At 49.1% G+C, this 20,359-nt stretch overlaps 2 protein-coding genes across 9 annotated transcripts in view; one reads left to right on the top strand and one right to left on the bottom strand.

The window, feature by feature from the left end:
* LZTS2 (leucine zipper tumor suppressor 2) overlaps window positions 1-17,267 on the top strand; it is a 63,649-nt gene extending 46,382 nt beyond the window's left edge. For all 8 annotated transcript variants that reach the window (XM_083737955.1, XM_083737957.1, XM_083737959.1 and 5 more), the window contains 4 exons: window positions 8,017-8,427; window positions 9,368-9,964; window positions 11,349-11,618; window positions 12,813-17,267. In XM_083737955.1, the coding sequence (XP_083594081.1) occupies window positions 8,047-8,427; window positions 9,368-9,964; window positions 11,349-11,618; window positions 12,813-13,481 (1,917 nt within the window). In that variant the 5' untranslated portion in view covers window positions 8,017-8,046 and the 3' untranslated portion in view covers window positions 13,482-17,267. The remainder of the gene's footprint in view (window positions 1-8,016; window positions 8,428-9,367; window positions 9,965-11,348; window positions 11,619-12,812) is intronic.
* Window positions 14,379-20,359, bottom strand: part of PDZD7 (PDZ domain containing 7) — a 29,848-nt gene continuing 23,867 nt past the window's right edge. Inside the window, exon 15 of the mRNA XM_083737931.1 lies at window positions 14,379-18,708. Coding sequence (XP_083594057.1) covers window positions 18,562-18,708 — 147 coding nt within the window. The 3' untranslated portion in view covers window positions 14,379-18,561. The remainder of the gene's footprint in view (window positions 18,709-20,359) is intronic.

Below are 20,359 nucleotides of genomic sequence, written 5' to 3' on the forward strand. Positions count from 1 at the left end.
CTCTGTGTAGCAGTCTTGAAGATGTCCTTCTACCTGGGACCTTGTAGCTGGAGATGCTGGGAGTTAAATATGAGATCTTTTGCGTGCAGGTCATGTCCTCTGTCACTGAGCCATGGCATTTTTCAACTATTTGGGATGGTTGAGAAACTCGCATGCTCAAAACTCTTTGTTCTCTCCAATCCTGTGAGGAGATTAAGGAAACATCATGTTAGGTGGGTTCTTTCATTCTGCTTTTGTGAGCTATTACGGAAACACTTTTATGTTTTCTATCTTCTCTCAGCCATGGAGGCTAAGCTATCGGAAAAAGGAAAGCTTAGCGTTCTGAGAATTTCAACCAGTGTTTTCAGGCTGCACAAAAATGGCTCAGCCCCCGCTGTGAGGAGGTTGGACTTCGCTATCAGGCAGAAGACTCTGGCTCTCTGATCTTGATAAATTTGGTTATCAGAGCCCCATCTCCATTCCCTTTCAGAATCTTGTTAAACATTTAACGCCCTGCTTCATTATTTCACTTGATGGGAAGCTCAGCAGGCCACTTTTGGACAGAGACGACTTGGCCACTGCACAATCTATGCCCTGGTAACTTCCAGATCGGATTATTGCAGCACATGCGACATGGAGCTGCCCTTGAAGATGACTCAAAAACTTCAGCTGGCCCAAAATGCACTGGCCAGATTACCGGATGGGGTTCAATAATAATAATAATAATAATAATAATAATAATAATAATAATAATAATTTATTATTTATACCCACCCATCTGGCTGGGTTTCCCCAGCCACTCTGGGCGGCTTCCAACTGAATATTAAAAACATGGCTCAGCGTTTCAAGCAGGGCTGGGGGACATTTTTCAGCCTGGGGAGCCATATTCCCTCATAGGCAGCATTCTGGGGGGCATACCTACGGTGGGTGTAGCTGGGGGCAACAAGTGGATGGAGCAACAGGTGTGATTCCTTCCTCCACACAATAGGCGCGCAATTCAGAGGTTTCTACACCTGCCTCTCCATCTAGGCAAATAAGAGGCATTGTCACAGTTCAAGGACACATTCCAGCCAAGCAAAAGCACTCAAGGATGGGGTGGAGCAGGGCCACTGACACAACGGGCATTGGCATTTATGTAGCTTGAGGAGAGTCTCAAGGGTCAGATGGAAAGACCTGGAGACCCAGATTTGGTCCCCTGTCTGGAGGTTCCTTATCCCTGGATTAAAGCTTTAGTTGACTGAGGCCAAAAATACCTGAAAGATTGCTTCGTTCCCTAGAGGCCCTCTCAGGTGTTAAGATCAACAGATCGGGTTCCTCTTGGTAGATCTGCCACCCCCAGGGCCATGTAGTGGCTCCAAGCTTCAATCCTTGGAATCTCCAGGTTGGGAGAGACTTCCTGCCTGAAACTCTGGAGAGCTGCTGCTGGTCAGTGTATACAGTACTGAGCTAGATGGGCCAATGATCTGATTCTGTATAAGGCAGCAGTTCTTATCTTCCTATCTCAGAGGTGAGGGAGGTGGTGACCTGGAAGAGAGTATTTTCTGTGGCAGCCTCTAAGCTGTGGGATTCCTTCCCTATAGAGGTACATCAGATTATAAAGGTTTTACCATATGCTGAAGATGCCTTTGACACCTGAGATGCATGTTTTTAGAACCCAACCTATTCTTTTGATTGTAAATTGTTTGATCTGATTTTTAAATCATATTTTTAACATGCTCTAAGGCGCCCTGGGACTTTATGGTGAAGGGTGGATAAGAAAACATTTTATTCTTATTACCTGTTGAGTAGGAAGGGTATTCTTTAACCAAAGTTAATGCCATTTACACTTGTGGAACATTCCCTAATTTTTTGGCTGTGCTGCAGCAGGCAGCAGATGAATTTTGCATCATCTCTGATCTGGCCCATACGGGCAGCTCATTGTCTGTGCTGTTGCAGGCTCTGTAGGCTATTTTCCTCTTCGAAATTGCTTTCTCTCTTGAATAGATTCCAATTGCAAATTGTAGCCAACGCTGAATTGCGTTAAGCCTGCCATGCAGCTACCTTTGAGTTAAAATCTGGCAGCTTTATAAACTAGTCTGTGCCGGCTTGCAGTAGGAACAGAATAATCCCTTGTCTATGGATAGGAAGCCTAAGCTAACTGGGAAGGACATGGATGCTGTTCTGGTGTTCGCTGCCTCAAGTGCAAATGGTGTTTCTGTGGCCATTCATCTAGCCCCTTAGCTCCCCATCTGCCCTGAACAATTTCCTGTGGGCACTTGGGAATTCCAGCTCCACAGCTCTAGACTCTGCAGCTTAATTATTTGCTATCTTATTATTTATGCCATCTGGACTGGGAGCTGAGCTGTCCATATTGCTTCCTCTACTGGGACATCCACAATCGGGGGTTTGTTTTTTGTTTTTTAAAGGCCTTAGCCAAAGGCATGCTTATATAGAACCATAGCTGTCAACGTTTCCCATTTTTAAAGGGAAATTCCCTTATTCCGAATAGGATTCTTCGCAAGAAAAGGGAAAAGTTGACAGCTATGTATAGAACGTAAGAAGAGCCCTGCTGGATCCAGCAAAAGGCCCATTTAATCCAGTATCTTGTTCTCACAATGGCCAACCAGATGCCTGTAGGAAGCCCTCAAGCAGCATTGGAGTGCAGCAATACTTTCTGCACTTGTGATTCTGCTTGACAGTAGTGAAAGTGTGAGCATGGAGCTAAAATGTATATGAGGTCTGTCTGTCCACATAGCCCAGTATCGTGTACTCTCATTGGGAGCAGCATTCCAGGTACTCAGGCAGAGGTCTTTCCCCATCCCCTTTTTTAACTGGAGTGGCCAAGGACCGAACATGGAAACCTCTGGATGCAGTGCATGTGCTCTGCCGCTAAGCAATGGTCCCTCACCGCAGCATGTGCACAAAGCAATGTGTTCATTTTCAGCAATCTGGAATTCAGATTCAGAAATTCCCTGTTGCAGTTTGGAAGCCTTATGGGCAAGGTGGACAGCCAGTGGGCCTGGATGGAACTGGGGGCAGGTGGGCTTCAACCCCCCCACCAAATTTTTCTTTCTTCCTCCTCCTTGATTAAGCCAAAGAAGTGCCTGGGCAGGCAACACTAGAGTCAGGTTTCAAAGTGAGGCTTATGGTGCCCATGGAAATGCACTGGCAGGGTGGAAATAAGAACAAACCTTTCTTGTACTTCTGCAGATATGATGGTGTTGTTAAGGCAAACTATTTGGAATCGAACCATACTTGAGTTTGTGTTCCCAAGCTTTGGGTTAGAGAAATGGAGCTGAGCTGTGACTTTTTGCAGATTGTCTACTGTTCCTCACAAACCATATCCCCACCTCGGCACCTTGCTTCTAAAAAGCTTTTCCATGCTCTGCACAGTGCCAGTGAATGGTTGTGGAAGAGAACAGAGAGCTGTTTTCTCCTTCTCCCCTCCCACCACCTTGGTTCCTTTTAATTAACTGCATAGGATTGCAGCTCAAGTGTATGTCACTGCAGCCTTTGAGTGCAAGTAGTGCACGGAAAAACTGTCTGCGGACAAACGTCAGCTCCCTCAGCCAGTAAAGCGAGATGAGCGCCGCAACCCCAGAGTTGTTCGCGACTGGACTTAACTGTCAGGGGTCCTTTACCTTTACTGCACAGAAAGGCTGAAATCCTAGGTTATGTGTTTCTGCTTGATCAATGGGTGAGTGGTTCAGATGCAACGCTTGTAACCACTAGAAGCTGTGCATTCGGTGTAGTAGCCTGTGGAATTCCTTGCCACCTGACATGAGAGGTGCACCCTCCTTGCTGAACTTCAGGCTCATGACTAAGACCTCCTTGTTTCAGGGGGCATTTTAAGGTAGTGTTCAGTTTTTTGATAAATGATACGAGCTGTTCAATAGTGGAATTGACTCCTTTGGGAGGTTGTGGACTCTCTTTCATTGGAGGTTTTTAAGCAGAGGTTAGATGGCCATCTGTCATGGATGCTTTAGTTGAGATTCCTGCATTGCAAGGGGTTGGACTCAATGACCCTAGAGATTCCTTCCATGTCTACAATTCTATGTTTCATAATTTATTGTTTAATTTTCGGGGGTTTGTTTTTAGGTGCACCACTTAGAAACATGAATGATTAAGCAATATATAAATGTCTTAAATATGAAAACATATATAAGAGTAAAACGGATTAGGCTCTGACTGCAATTTCCTTGTTGATATAATTTTCCCATTTGACACAAGGGCGCTGGCCAGTATCAAGACTGTGTTGCTATTTTCAGTCTCCTTCTTATGTGCTTGAATTTTCAAAATTCAAGGCCTTGTTCCCAGAAACATCCCTTCTTGGCCTCACAAAAACTAGAGTTAACTCTTCCTGCAGCAGTCTCTCCTTTTAAATTTTTCCCTGTATGTTATTATTTCAAACTTGTTCTTGTATATTATTAACTACCTCCTCCAGGTTTTTCTTTTTCTTTGAAGGCACAACTTTCCAGTCTTCTTTGCTATGGAAAAATGTTGGGGAACTTGACTCACATTTTTCTGACCTCTGTTTTGTAAATCTCTCCCTCCTTCCTTGAGCACTTTCATTGCCTCTTTGCCAAAACATCCAAGTTCTCTGAAAGCCCCACTTAACAGAAGCAGAATATACAAACAGAGATCGTGATCTAATTCGTATTCGCATGGACTGTACAAATGCATCTGGAATGTGGGGTTTGGGAGCAAAGGCCCATCCCATGACTCAGCGCTGGGCTTGCTTTTTTCTTTTTTAACAATCGGGGGAAGTAGAAGTTGTCAGGAAGTACTCCTGAAGTGTGTGTACTGGAAAGAACTTCCTGAGAAGATCTGATAGTGATGGTCTTCCTCCTGCAGTGGCCTCGCTTATTCCATATACACCCCTCTCCCCAGCCCTTTTGCTGAATAGGAGAACAGATTCTCAGTCATCTAAAATTCTTTGCAGTCATTACAAAATCACAGGGCTATGAGATTGTCAGCCAGACAAACAAGCCAAAGTGGTTTGGGAACATTTTCTTACAGCTAGCTGCTTTGGCTTCTTTTAGAAGAAGTTTTAAAAGGATGTTTTTTGTTTTGCATTCGGCTCACTTTGTGCAAAAATGTAGCCAGGTAGGATGCAGCAGAAGTTACCCCTGAAAGTGAATCCTTTCCATTGTACCTTTACTTCCCTCCTGTTCTTGCATTACATCGTTTTGCCATGCTGTGAATCCCGTACTTGGAGCATCTTTCTATTTTCTGTTCATCACACATCTCTCATTCCTTAAGTTCCTTCATCTCAATATCTGCTCCTTCAGCAATGTAATTTTCCTGATCTTAACTGCACCTTTAGGTTCACCTGACTTCCCCCAATCTCATGCCACTTTCCTAACCTTGCCACTGGTATATTCTGTACTGCACTGGCCACATTGTTGGTACTTAATCAATTTTGAACAGTTGTGCCTGTCTGAAGATTTTTGTGAGTGCAAATCCCACAACCTCGGTTACTATAATCTTGCTGCTTTCTGGTGTGAAGAACTAACAGAAATGTGTTGCATATGTTTTCACTTGTTAGTCAGTAGCACCTGTGGCCACCGTTCATTCAGCCGCTCTCTCACCTCATTCACATGCCTCCGATTCACATCTCACTGCCTGAGCAGCTGGATTTCAAACATGGCAACGCAAAAGTTATAACAGTGGTTTCTGTCCCTCTTAGATTTGTTGCTGTATCAGGAATGTTTGAGTTGATGATAGCACACAGAAGGCACACACACCACAACCTGTAGTTGTCTTGGGCTTGGATATTTCTGATCTCTTTGCATGAATTTATAGACTGTAATCTGGGCATCTCAATCTGGCAATTGTTCCCTTCAACACCCTTTAAATCTGTGAGCAAGGGTAGAGTCTTTTGCATGTTGATGCTCTCTGAAACATTGTAGTGAAGCATAAATCCCTTTACGCTGGGGAGCATTGGGGAGCCTGCCTTTCATTACGCAAGACCAAAGGCTTGTGGTAAGCAAGGAAAACAAGGCCAAAGTATTACCTTTGAGGTCTTTCTCCTGTTGTAGATCCTGTTCTATTAGAGTCGTTCTCCGCTTCCAATTCCCCTCTGCTTTTCTAAAAAAAATGCTCATGTACTCATGCACTGCCCAAGATGGGAGCTGAGCAGGGGCTGGTCTAGTGCCTAGGGTTGGAATAAATGCGAGTTAGTTCCGCTCAGTGATCCTGAACTGCTGGCAGGAGCGGGAGACACAGGCGCTTTCTATTTAAAGCACAGCACAGAGGGCAGGTTATAAAAAGGAAATCTGCTCTGCGGACAGAAGCGAAGGGAGAGGGAAGCCGAGAGCGGGGAGGTGCTGCTGTGCTTGGGCTTCCCTCCCCCATGGCTCTTCTCCGTTGGTGGCATGGCGGAGAAATTGCCTCCCGGAATCCTTCTGCTTCCTTCCACCCCAGCTCCCCTATCAGTTCTAGGTGGATGGCTTCCCCATTGACTACAGTACCTCCTAAACCGAACACGAAGCATGTTCTGCTTCTTACGGAAGGGGGGAAATCACATGCAATTCCCGGAAGGATTAACAGAAGCCGTATGTATAAATGGCAGGCTAGTCGTTTCCCTCTGTGCAGCATTAGCAGGGTGGTTGTCTGCAGATCTGCTTGGAGCTCCCAGCTTCAGCTGCAGAAAGGAAGAGGCGTGCAAAAGAAATCCACGTTGGAAAAGCAATTGGGCAATGGGCATTTTCCATGGAGACTGGCAGGCAGCTCTAGCTGGCTGTCCTGGCTCTTGGAAGCAAGGAGAGGCAGCCAGGATGCCCATCCTGGATGGAACAAACAATATCCCAGCTGTCTCTCCTAGATTCAAGGGCCAGAAAAGACACACAGCCTTTCTAGCTGTGAGAGAGGCTTTGCACTTCATGGGCTGTTGCTACTTGCCCTAGGCAAGTGGGTTGTTGCGCCTCTGAAACATAGTATTGCGTGGGAACTCTAAAGCAGGGATGGGGAACCTGTGGTTGAACTTCAACTTCCATCAGCCCTGCCTAGCATAGCCGATTGATGGGATTTGTAGTCCAACAACAGCTACAAGGCCGCAGGTTCTGCTCGATAGGAAGCCTGCCTCTGTGGAAAGAGTTGGCACTCTGGTCTCCCTCCAGTTCCCTTCCAGCCTTTGAAACTCTTTGAACACAATCAAAGGTGGCCTTTAAATGATAGTGGTTCCTACGTCCCTGCTGTTATGTAAAAAGGTATGGCAGGTACGTTCTGCAGCTTTCTTATCACTCCTGCCCACTCTAAGTGTGCTGAATCTTGGGTGAGGACTTTCCCACTTCTCTGTGCAGTAGAGAAAGCTTGAGAGGGCACTCCCCACATACACACTGGTGTATTTTGCAGTGGGGCAGGAAAGCAGTGGACGTAACTGCTGCTGATTCTTCCAGGACTAGTTTATATATGTAGAGCATAAATTTACAACCGGACATAATAGCTCCTGCGAGTCATCCTGGCTTGATGGAGACCAGGAAGCAAAACACCCTTCTCCACAAGTGCAAGGTAGGCTCTGGACCTGCTCTGCAAGGGAGATCTCTCCTCCTTTGTGTTTTGGAAGCTACCTTTAACCTTAAATATCATTGCCTGGCAGTGATATTGGGGGAATTTGAGTTGCTTTTAGAGTGGGATTTTCTGAATGCCAGTATTTCCCTGGCAGGAAAGAGACTGACTTAACTTTTCCAGTGTAAATGAACTATGGAACACAAACTCTGCTCCTTGGCCTGTTTTCGATTTTGCTTTTCCCTCTTTGCTGCCAAGGCTTCTCTTTCTCCCCTAAGCCCCCTTTGATCGTCTCCCCACATAGCAGCTCAAAGGAACCTTTCCCATTGACCTCTGGCCTGGCAGAGTGTGGAGGTTGGGAGCTGATGGGCTCCTTTGTGTGGTCCGATTCCTCAGTGGTCAGTGCTTTCACTCCCAGGCGAGGCCTTCTTTTTCTTCTCCTCAAAGGAGAACCAACTCTGAGAACAGACCCTTGCGTCAGAGGCTGCTTATGCTGATGTAGTGATTTCCTGGTCATGTTCTTAGCAGCCAATCCCTTCTCTCTTTCAGACCACGTGCAAAGCCCCTCCATCGGACATCATGGCCATAGTGCAGACCCTGCCCATCTCCATTGAGTCCGCCTCTGAAGGGGCTGCCCAGCTCCACACGAGTGCCTGCCCGTCCCCTGCAGCCATGGGCAGTGTCAGCAGCCTAATCTCCGGCCGGCCTTGCCACAAAGCCACGACAGAGTTTGGCCCTTTCCGCCTGCCTGGCGGGGCTGGTTCCCAAGAGCCCCTGTGCCATGGACTTCCCACCAAGAAGAGCAGCTATGCTTACGTAAGCGAAGAGGACTGGGCCGAAGAGGTGTCTCCCATCAGCCCCTGTAGTGACACGGAAGACCTGCAGGATGACAAGCCCCGAGTTGGCACCATCCGCGGACCACCCCCAAAGTTGGTGCCTGTCTCGGGGAAACTTGAGAAGGTAAGTAGAGAGCGTGCTTTGGGCAGAACATGCTGGTCTTTCGAGATCAGCCTTCCCCTATCTGGTGCCCTCCAGATTATTTGGACTACAACTCCCATCATCCCTTGGATGACCATTGGATATGCTGTACTAGGGCTGATGGGAGCTGTAGTCCTAAATTACCTGAAGGGCACCATGCTGTGGAGAGTTATTCTAGCAGATGAATGTTTCCTCAGCCCTGTCAAAAGGCTAATAAGGATCCTCTTCCTCCATTGTGCATCTCTATCCTGATTCTGTCTTGAGAGAAATGCATACTGAACACAGGAGTTGACCCTTCTCAGTGCACCTATAATGTTACCCATTTAAACCCAGGAAGGTGTATGCAGCTAAGGCAAAACCATGGTAGGGTGTCCATGGGTTTCTGCAGGAATTTTTCCAGGGGCATATTAAAGCACCGAAAGAGGGAGCAGGTTAGTTTCTCACAACCCACAAAATAAGCAGAATAGTGTCTCTACATTTTGGCTCATAACTCAGCTTCTACAAATGCCAGAAACGCCATCTTTATTTTAAAATGAAAGCTGGGGATTATGGTTCATCCACGGTAGGGGCAACTATTAATGAGCTCTCTTATCCATGTTGCTAAATGGTGTTCCTGTTTGCCTTTGTCTGTATCAGCTAAAAAAGGGCAACCAGAGTCGCACCACATCAGTTACTACAAGTAGCACCGTAGCTTAGGAGAGGGTTGTGACAGCTGAGGAGAAGGCAGGTAGGTCCATCCTGTCCAGAAACAGCCCTTCTAATCTTGACTGAGATTAGACAAGGCCCATTACCTCTCTTGTGATATATGGAGTACACGTCTGCCCAAAGTGTGATAAGGCGGAGAGGGTTCATTATCCATTGATTTAACCTTCTGGTATCAACTTCCACCCTAGCAATCCTGTGCCTGTGTGCTGTTTTTCAGGCCATGGAGAAGACGCTTATCCGCCCCACGGCCTTCAAGCCAGTCATGCCCAAGAACCGCAATGGCCCACTGCAGGGGCACTTGGCTCTGCGTCCCGGTGCCTCTGTGCTCTCCGAGAGCCAAGCTAGTCTTGCCCAGCTCTTTGGCGGCGTCCCTGCGGGCAGCACCGAGAAGCACAACTCCCTGAGCTGCCGAACCAGCTCTCACTCAGGGACCATGTCGGACTCGGGGCGCAACTCCCTCTCGAGCCTCCCCACCTACAGTACTGGATGCAGCCAGCAGATGGAGCCAGTCAGCATCTCCATGGGCCACATCACCCTGGATGGTGGCGGCGGCGGAGGAGGCAGTTCGCGTGGCCTCACGGGGCCTTCAAACTCGGACAGCGGCCGCTCGTCGTCGAGCAAGAGTACGGGCTCTCTGAGCGGCCGGGGCCACCATTCCTCCGACAGCGGCTCCTGCGGGGGCCGTTCACCTGTGCACAGCGGAGCGGATGAAGCCCTCCTCATTCATGAACTTGAGGAGAAGTTGCGGGAGCGTGAGGTCGAGCTGCAGCACCTGAGGGAGAGCTTGGACGAGAATGAGGTGGCCATTTGCCAGGTAAGCTGCTCGGGGTTGCTCGCTTGCTCCTAATGCAGGCAGGTCTGATGCAGCAAGGGGAGCGCTCGTGTTTCTCACCAGGGAGAGGGTTTCTTTGGTTTTTGAAAGGCTGCTTCTACTGTGGGACTGCCTTTGTTGGTGTTTGGAGAGGCAGCAGCTTCTCGTTTTACCAGGCAGCTTTCATGAGGCAGTTGCTGTAGGGCAGGAACCGGCAGGTTCATCTCCAATAACGTCAAGCAACTGGGAGCTCCTTTGTGGCACAATTAGGTTAAATTCACCTCAAGGCAGAAAGGGGTACACTGCCTATCTCAAGGTGCAGTGTGTTGTCAATGTTGAGTAGGCTGGCAGCACTGCATGCTGGAAACTCGTCCTTGCAGGAATTAGCAGCATAACTTGGTTTCCAGTGTGCAGATTTGCCACTCCCCTTCTTGGCAGCTTCCGTACTATGACATTAACAAGTTCTCCAACTGTTTGTCTCACAGCATCCTATTGTGACGGACAAAAATGAGTAATCATAAATAAGGTCTACATAATCTAATAAAGGAGCATTGTTGTGTGTCATGTTACCAGAGTCATGATTTCACAAATGTTTCCAGTCTGTCATCTTGCTTTTCCAGACAGCATAATAATCTGTTCCTGGAACCCAGTTTGCACTTTGTTATCATCTAGGTGAATTAGTTGTAATTTTGGGTGCTTGCAGGCTGCTATTATTGTAATCTTTCTGTTGAGACCCAGTGGTTGGCTACATCACCTCCCATGCTGACTAGGATGTGTGATCAGGAGCGTAGTATCCAGAGCACAAAATGTGATAGTTTCATTATTGTGCGCTAGTTGAATCTAGACTAGTGCATGCAGTCCTGGACGCTATGTTTTAAGGGGGATACGGGCAAGCTGGAGAATGTTCCATGGAAGGCAACCAGGATGCTGAGATGTGGAGGAACCAAGTCATATGAAGAATGGTTGAAAGAGCTGGATGTGTTTAGCCTGGAGAAGAGAAATTTAAGGGGAGACATGATAGCTGCCTTTGACTATCAGAAGGGCTGTCACTCAGATCAAGAAACAGATGTGTTCTCTGTTGCTCCAGAGGGCAGAACTTGCACCAATGGGTGGAAATGGCAAGGAAGCTGATTTCAGCTAAACATTAGGAGAAAATTCTTAATGGTAAGAGCTATTTATCAGCCTTAAAAAAAGTATGCAAAACAGGGACTGTTTCCCTCCTCCCACCTGCCTGAAATTTGACAGGTCTGATTCCTGGGAGGGGTAGTGGAAATTCTGGAACGTTGATGCCAATTGAATTAAAACACAGAAGCTGCAAGTGGTGGCAGAGCTTTCCTAATGCAAGGAGTGACCTGGGGGTTGATGAAAATGGGTGCTTTCCTTCCAGGTGTACGAGGAGAAGCAGAGGCGCTGCGAGGAAGAGATGGAAGAGCTGCGGCAGGGCTACACCGCCAAGCTCCAGCAGTCAGCGCAGAAGGCCCAGCGCAGCCAGCAGGTGCTGCAGCTCCAGATCTTCCAGCTGCAGCAGGAGAAGAAGAAACTCCAGGAGGACTTTGCACAGCTGCTGGCCGAGCGGGAGCTGCTGGAGAAGCGCTGCGCCTCCTTTGAGCGAGAGCACACGGAGCTGGGGCCCCGCTTGGAAGAGACCAAATGGGAGGTGAGCCCAGGCTGCGGGAAAGAGGGGCTCCCCTGGCTCCCCCGCCCCCAGGTTTGAAAGTTGCATAGCGCACAAGGTTGCACCGCTAGCAGAGGGCTGGCTGTGCTGCTTTCAGAGATCCTGGAGGTTCCCTCTTGCCTTATTTCCCCTTAGAAGTCTTTAAACACCTGCCTTTAGTCTATACAGGGAAGTCCCCCCCCCCCAATCACTAGTTATCCCTTTCTGGCTGAATTGGAGGACACTCCAGAGCAGCCTTCCCATCCAGCTACGCTCCAGATGTTAGTTGACAACAACTCCCATCATCTCTGACTTTTCACCCTGCTGACTGATGGGAGTTTGAGCCCAACAGCCTCTGGTTGTTGAAGAAGGCTGGTATAGCTTTCACCATGGGCTTGGGAATAATCCCTGGTATATTTTTTAGTTCTCTCTCAAATCCTCAAAACACATCGTTTTGGGCACTGTTCAGAAGATGTCGAGCAGAGATGTTTGGGTCTTTTGGGGTGGGGGGAGTGGAGGAAATCTTCCTGTTGACAGGAGCGCATTATTCCTGGCCTTTGGTGGGACAGAGTATCAGGGCTCACCCTGCTTGAGATTATTGGACTCCCCTTTCAGTCTCTTCCATCCTTGCCCTAGGCTGTAAATGCACTTACGCTGTGATCTAACCGGCTCCTGTTCTGCAGGCTGTGATTTTGCTCCTGGGCTCGAGGACAGCAGGCTACCTTTTCAGGGAGGAGAAGGCTAAGGATAGTTACTAGCCATGATGGGTGTGCTCTGCCTTCCACTGCTGGAGGCTGTAATCCTTCTGAATACCTGTTTCTGGAAACCACCAGAGGGGAGAGGAATCTTGTGCTCAGGGGTCCCGCTTGCAGGTTTCCCACAGGCATCTAGTTGGCCGGTGTGAGAAGAGGATGCTGGGATAGCTCGGTTGGTAGAGCATGAGACTCTTAATCTCAGGGCCCCACATTGGGCAAAAGATTCCTGCATTGCAGGGGGTGTGGACTAGACCAGGGCTTGGGATCCCCTTGGTCCCTTCCAACTATGATGTCTATGATTTTTCTATGACTAGACGGGCCACTGGCCTGATCCAGCAGAGCTCTTCTTACATTCTTAATCCAACCATGCCTCTCGCTCTGCTGGGTCAGAATCTATGGCATCTTCCAGGTCAGCTGATGCATCTTGTTTCACTCCCACCAGGTATGCCAGAAGTCTGGCGAGATCTCGCTACTGAAACAGCAGCTGAAGGAATCGCAGGCGGAGGTGGCTCAGCGGGGCAACGAGCTGGTGCTTCTGAGGGCCCAGCTGAGGGAAGCAAGGGCTGAGCTGCAGGCTGGTGAAGAGCAGGTGCTGGGCTTGCAGGAAGTGGCCCACACCAAGTCCTTGGAGCTGGAGGTGTGTGCCAACGAGCTGGCCAGGCGCAAGAGCGAGGCGGAGCTGCTGCGCGAGAAGGTGGGGCGGCTGGAGCACGAGTTGGAGGGACTGCGCAGTGCAGGTGGGGAGCTCTGCCCCCTGTTGGCCGAGTGCGACGAGGCCAAGGCCCAGCGCCAGGCAGCCGATACCCTGCAGGGCTTGCGCACCCAGGCCGAACGGCTGCGCGCCGAGCTGCTGTGCGAGCGCCGGCGCGGCGAGGAGCAGCGGGAAGCTTTCCACGCCGAGCGCGTCACTTGGCAGGGGGAAAAGGACAGGGTCATCCGCTACCAGAAGCAGCTGCAGCACAACTATATCCAGATGTACCGGCACAACCGTGACTTGGAGAGCCAGCTGCGCCACCTCAGCCTCGAACTCGAGGCCCGGGACATGGAGGAGTACGAGATGCATGGGGGCGAAGGCATCTGCTTCGAGGAGATTGCCGCCACCGAGATCTGACCGTGCCTGGATGAAGAAGGCCTTGGTGAATAAGCTGTGCGGCCGCAGACAAGGGAGCGTGCTCCATCGGATATGAGAATGGAGTGAGCTTGGGACCAGTGGTGGAGGGAGAAGTCTGCTATACCTGAATCCCACTGGGTAGCACTTGTTCCATTACTTAACTTGTCTGGGGAACTCCCGCCCACCCCCACCAGCTTAACAGATTTCACTGCCAGTGAGATAAGACAAGGACCAGAAGCCAGGCAGTTTCACTGGGAGGTAGAGGCTGCTAAGGATTTTGTCAGTATTTTCCAGACCTGCCTTGTAGGGAGATGGGACTAACCTCTAACTAAGCCCGCCCTTTGGAATGTTGTCCTCCTCCTCCATTCCCCACCCCTCCCCATGGGGAAGCAGCTGCCCTCTAGGTCCTAATGCTCCTCATCCTCCCACAAAGGTGCTGGTTGTGGTAGAAAATGGCTACCACTGTTTTGCCTCCTGTTCTGTGGGCTGGAGATACGGTGAAGGCAGGAAGCTCTCTCTTCTGCCACTACCTGTATGAAGTGACCCAACTGGCCCTCAGCCACCACCTGGCTAGAAATTAGGCTGATGTGGCTTTGCTGACAGCCACCTGATCCACTTAACTGATGGGAAGGAATTAGCATCGCCTGTTTTTAGGCTGGCTGGAGAAGCATTTTACAGGATGCTCTTTTGACCTTTGTCCCAGTCCTGGGCTGGGTAAAGTGAATCTAAATTGGGGGGGCGGGAGGAGGCATACAATCAAAAGCCACCGAGAGAACCCCAGATGCTGTGATTCTGACAAGTTGTACAAATTAAGCAAACTTGCACACATGCGCTTTGTTTGCATAATTTGTGCTGCTTACAGTAGTTGTAAAGGGCAGGTTGTTTTGTAAGGCCTTGAAGGTCCACAGAAGCTATTTTTTTATAGTCATAAGGACAGCAATAATAAGAGTGATAAATAGTGGTAAGACCCAACATTGATTCTCAGGATGCTGAATTCTAGTCCCACATTTAGTGCTTATTTCAGTGCTAAAGAACGTTCAGAAGAGCTCTGCTGGGTTAGACCAAAGGCCAATATTATGTTTCCACAGTGGCCAACCAGATACCTAAGGGAAGCTCACAAGCAGCGTATGAGCCTAGCAGCCCTCACCTGCAGTTTACCCACACGCACCTCAAAAAAAGCTGGTATTCGGTGTCAAACTGCTTCTGATGTATGGAAGTAGCATCTAGCAAATGTGACTGGTAGCCATTTTGTGGAATTACAGAAGATATGCAGGCCTAGCCTGATCTCACCCAAGGCATTGTGGGAAGACACTGTGCTAGGCTTGCTGAGGAAAAGTAGTCTCCCTCTCTGCTGTGGAAGCAGGAGCCACCCCCCCACCCAGCACCTCCCCAAGAAGACTAAAAGGCCAAAGCTTCTCAGGCATCTGCATTGGCTGACTGATGCCCTGTCATGTGCCCTAACCTTAACAGGACCAGGACAGCCAACGTGTCACAGTTTATAGACGATGTCTCTGAATTTTTATAGACGATGTTCATCTGCATTCCTGCCCCATCCTCACTTCCATGATGAGTCCCGTCATGGAAAATAGGCAGGGTATAAGTAAATATATAATAACAATGATGCCCAAGTTATTTTTATAGGACATTCCCAGATATTTGAACTCCTCTTGTTGTAAGCTGGGGATTTCTTGTTCTCCGCACAAGAGCAGGGCCTGCCCATTCGCTTGGGGTTGCTGAGTCTTGTACCAGGGCTCCGAGTTACTTGCCAGTCCCACTCCTCCCTCCCCCCCGGGGGGAACCCTGCTGCATGGGGATCTGGAATGTCCTTTCACCCCACCCCCAATTGCCTTTGTCGCTCCTGCTGGAGCTCTGATTTGAGAGTGCCTTTTGTTTGGCCTTGCTGCCTGGGTCTCCCCCCAACCCCCGGCTGCCCTCCTCCTGCTTGTGCTTTTCTGCCCAGCTGTATCCACTCCCTACAGGCTCCATAAGCTGTTTGAGGGCCCAGTGGTACTGCCTTTGAGCCTGCCTGCAGCACCGTCCTCATGATACCCCCATTGCTTTCCTTTCAGGCCTGGCTGGCAGAGTGCCCTGCTGGCTTCTGGTTCTCATGGATGATGTGGGTAGGCCATCATTTGCCAGCCTAATGTCCTTCAGATATTTTGGACTACAGCTCCCATCAGCCTCAGCCGGCACACTGGCTAAGGCTGTTGGGAGTTGTAGTCCAAAATATCTGGAGGACACCAGGTTAGCAAAGGATGGGGTCAGTTGATGGACAGTGTCCCTTGACTGTTCCCAGATGCCTGCATTCTCCAGGTGTCTCAGTTCCATTCCACCTCATGGCTTCTAACCAAATGTGATTCAGTTTGAATCCTGGTTCTCTTTAATGCCTGGTTCCTGTTTTCAGTCCAGCCTTCCTTTCTGATCTTGCAGTACCCAGCTGTCCACTTTCTGTTGCAATTAGCTTGGAGGCAATTGAACACCAGAGTTGCTCCATCCAGTGCCCTCAAGCCCACACATCTTTAAAAATCTGTACTCAAGCTGCTTTTGGAAGTGAGGAAAAAGCCCGGCCCAAATGCCCACCCTCTACTCTCACATCCAAATAGCCTAGGACCTTTTCTGCAGATCGGCTCTTCAGAGGGCAGCATCTCCACTTGCGGAGAGCGATGACCTCCATACCTGCTGTGGAAACCTTCCCTGCTAAATTAAGCTTTATGCTGCCCACTAGCTTCCTGGAGGTAAAGTGTTTTCAAAAAGAGCTTCATTGCAAATACCCTGCGATATTTGCCCAGGAGCAAAAAAGGTCAGCGAAGCAGGGTTTTGACTTCTGGGGTGCAGAAAAGTAATTTCCAGAGGAGCTTGACTGGGTGTGGCTGAATATCCTGTAAAGGAGAAAAGCTCTCTCTGGTGGAGAGATGTAGCCAGGCTGACTTCATATCCCTGGGGTTAACAGGGTATAGTTGAACAAGGAGGACTAGGAACAGGAATGAGTTATCATTTCAGCCAATGCAGGAAGAACCAGATGGCAGAGCAAACATGGCTCTGATAGCCACAGTGGCTCACCACCTTCTCCTTGACCACCCTGAGTTCTCCTTTGTGCAGCTAGTCCTTGATGTGCCCATCCTGCCAAGCTGGTCAGATGTTCTTAGCCCCGTCCCTCTGGCTGTGCAAGCGCTGAGCAGAGAAGCCTCTCCTTGAGTGACTTGTGACCAGAGTGCAGCCAAAGCCCAGCCTAGTTCAGCACCCTGCTTAAGCCACTTTGGAAATAACAGCCCCATTGCTAGAGGAGGGACTGCCTGATATCTGCCAGCCTGGCCTAGCCTTAGCTCCAGTTCCTCCTGTTTATCCGCATGCAAGAAAATGAAAGAGCACACTCAAGAATTTGGGGAGGACGCATTCCAGCTCTGTATGATACTTTGGATTGTTTGCAGAAGGGAGTTTATGGCTTCCACGTTCACTTGGGAGATTGTTGTGCATTCCGAGAGAACAAGCCATCTCCGCCCACTTCCACCCCGGTCATTCTTAACTCTCCTGCCCATAGCTATGGGAGTGCATGAGATTGGCGCCAGGGACACACAACACTAGACCAAAGGCAAAAGCTTGGTGCATGTTATTTCTGTGACTGTTGCTTACCTGATCCCTCTCTTCCCCTCCCTTTTTTTAGCACCACTTTGTGTTTTACTTTTTTTTTAAACTTTTATTTCTGAAATTGTATATTTTCCAAGCTGTGTAAATTTCTTGTACAAACCAAAAGAAAAGTGTGAATTAAAAAAAGAAGACGACGACAAAGCCACTTCTGTGTTTTTAAAGAAAAGCCACCTGGTGGTTTGATGGGTGAAGGTAGTGGAGCATGGAAGGATGAAGATAGGGTAGAATGGTTCTGATGATGGATGAGAAGCAGAGGTGGGCGGGCTGGTGGTCTTGCACTTGCACACCCTTCCTCTTGTTGCTGTATAAAAACTGGGTCCAAATGCACCTTGGTTCACAATTGCCACCTTCACTCAGTGGCTTGCAAAACATTTGTGGCAGCATCTTTTAAAAAATGCCCCATAGGGAATGTATCCACCTGGGAAATGGACACTCTCTGATCCAAAATAGCAACTTCAGCTCAGGGATAAGAAGAGGATGGATCTATCCCTTTCCATTAGCAGATTTTCCCTATTAGGCAATAGCTGGGGGTGCTTTGAAACAGACATTAGGATTCCCGGCTAGAGAGCCTCTGTAGGTCCTCCCCACGTGGAGTTCAGAGAAGAGGGTCTTCCTTTTTGCTGGCTTGCAACATCATGGCCATTGCAGAGCGGCTCTGAGGCTAGATGGAAACAGTGACCACCAGCTTGCTTTGCTATACGTCTCCTACTGGGACTGCTGCCTGTTATTTCTCTATGGATTTAGCATTTGTGTTTCAACGGAAGAAAGTGTTGGGTGAATATATTAAGCCCTGTTTCCTGCACTGATGATCTCGTGGACTCTTGGATGGTTGTCTCTCCAAAAGGAGAGAAGAAAATCCACAACTCACTTGCAGACGGATGTTCAGATGTGTTAAAACAGTGCCATTGCCTAAGTGCTCAACCTGAACTAGCCAAGTGTCCAAAAAGTGGCCAGGCTGGTTTAAAGGTGCCAGCCCTATATCCTGCTATCTGAAAACCTCCAATCGAATGAGAGCTGTAGAAAGTTCCATATGCCAAAAACAACTCTGACGCCTGCTCACTACAGCAAGAAGTTTGTTGCAAAGCAACTAGTCCTGGTTGCAGCTGTCCCACTTACAGCTGCCCATGAAAGCATCTTCTTGGTGGATTTTGGAAACGGAACACCTGATTCCTGTCGAGGCTGTGATAGGTGCACCTGCGCTTCCCTGCTGCTACTCCGGAAATGGGAAGCTTGACATGTTCCCTTAAGCCCCCTGCTTGCTAAGTGGCTTCCCTTCTTACTCACCCAGCCAGTAGTTTGCTTCAGCGGTACCACTACCTTTCTGAGCAATAGGCAGCCATCATAAACAGGTCCTTTGCTGACAATGGGGGCTTGCAGCCACTTCGAAGGCCTGGACTGGCCACGTTCTTCAAGACATGTCGCTTTGTCCACGGCATTACCTGGCTCTCTTCGGCACCTTTACCACAATCTCCATGGGCTCCTTGGCTTTGTTGCGATAGGCCTGGCGGATGATGTCCACAGCTCGCTGGTGGGTCACGTTCTGCAAACTCTCCCCTTCCACTGCAACCAGTTCTTGGCCCGCCTAGCAAAAAGAACCCAAAGGAGTTAGAAAGGGAGGCCCAGTATTCCTATATGTATTCTATCAGGAAGAGATGTAGCTCAAGAAGAAGGACTTCAGCTCAGTGACATAGCATCTGCCTCCCATGCAGAAGGTCCCAGGTTCAACCCTGGGCATCTTCAGGTAGGCCTGGGAAAGACCCCTGTCTGAAATATGCCAGGGAGCTCTTCCTTAAGAGCAGATGCATGGTAGGTGCAGCTACACTTCAGAGCTAGAGTCACCAACTATACACGGGAACGAAGCTGTCTTAGCTAGTCCTGGTTAGCTAGTCCTGCTGCAAGGAACAAGCCCCTCAGCTGACGTACCTTTCTTGTGTCTCACTTGTGTAAGCAGCTCCATCTTTGCTGTGCCCCTTGGTACTCTGTATATCAGCCTTCCTTAACCATCCAGATGTTTTGGGTTACACCCGCCAGCCCCAGCTGACTGGGGCTGATGGATATTACAGTCTAAAACAGGAGCAGCCAACATGGTGTCCTCCAGATGTTGTGGAATACAACTTCCATCATCCCTGACCTGACAAGAAGGACACTGACAAACTGGAACGTGTCCAGAGGAGGGCAACCAAAATGGTCAAAGGCCTGGAAACGATGCCTTATGAGGAACGGCTAAGGGAGCTGGGCATGTTTAGCCTGGAGAAGAGGAGGTTAAGGGGTGATATGATAGCCATGTTCAAATATATAAAAGGATGTCACATAGAGGAGGGAGAAAGGTTGTTTTCTGCTGCTGCAGAGAAGCGGACACGGAGCAATGGTTCCAAACTACAAGAAAGAAGATTCCACCTAAACATTAGGAAGAACTTCCTGACAATAAGAGCTGTTCGACAGTGGAATTTGCTGCCAAGGAGTGTGGTGGAGTCTCCTTTGGAGGTCTTTAAGCAGAGGCTTGACAACCATATGTCAGGAGTGGTCTGATGGTGTTTCCTGCTTGGCAGGGGGTTGGACTTGATGGCCCTTGTGGTCTCTTCCAACTCTATGATTCTATGATTCTATGACCTTTGGCCATCTTGGCGGGTGGGGATTGTAATCCCGAACATCTAGTGAAAACCAGGCTGGGGAACACTGCACATATTCTTCAGTGCTGGTTCCTTGGATTTGATGCCCTCGGTGAGCTCCCTCCCCTGAACGAGGCCTCTTTCTCACTGCAATTCTTGCTGCCCAACGACTTGCCTCTCCCATTGCCTTCAGTGTGCAGAAGTGACTGCTCTTGCTCTTTGCACTGCTCAGGAGGTTGAAGAGGGGAGGAAAAGTAACAACAAGGAGGAGGAACAGTATGTCCAGGAGCCTCCAGAGATTGGCAGCGGGTCCCCTGTTCACATGTGGACCTTAGCAGATACCCAGCAATGCCACAAGAACATAAGAACAGTCTGCTGGAGCAGGCCCATCAACCTGTTCTCACAATTGCCAGGCAGGTGGCTGTAGGAAAGTGGCAAGGAGGACCCAAGGGCAAGAGCACGCCCCTTCTGCAATTCCCAGCAACTTGCATTGAATCCACAACTGCCTCCTGTTGTCTTTAAAAGCCATTCCAAGTGGTGGCCATCACAGCCTCCTGTTGGAGAGAGTCCCATAGTTCAGTTACGTGTCAAGTGACAATGCCGAGCTGGATATTGCATCCTGAG

The sequence above is a fragment of the Podarcis gaigeae genome (assembly GCF_964106915.1).
Source record: "Podarcis gaigeae genome assembly, chromosome: 5".
Classification (NCBI taxonomy): domain Eukaryota; kingdom Metazoa; phylum Chordata; class Lepidosauria; order Squamata; family Lacertidae; genus Podarcis; species Podarcis gaigeae.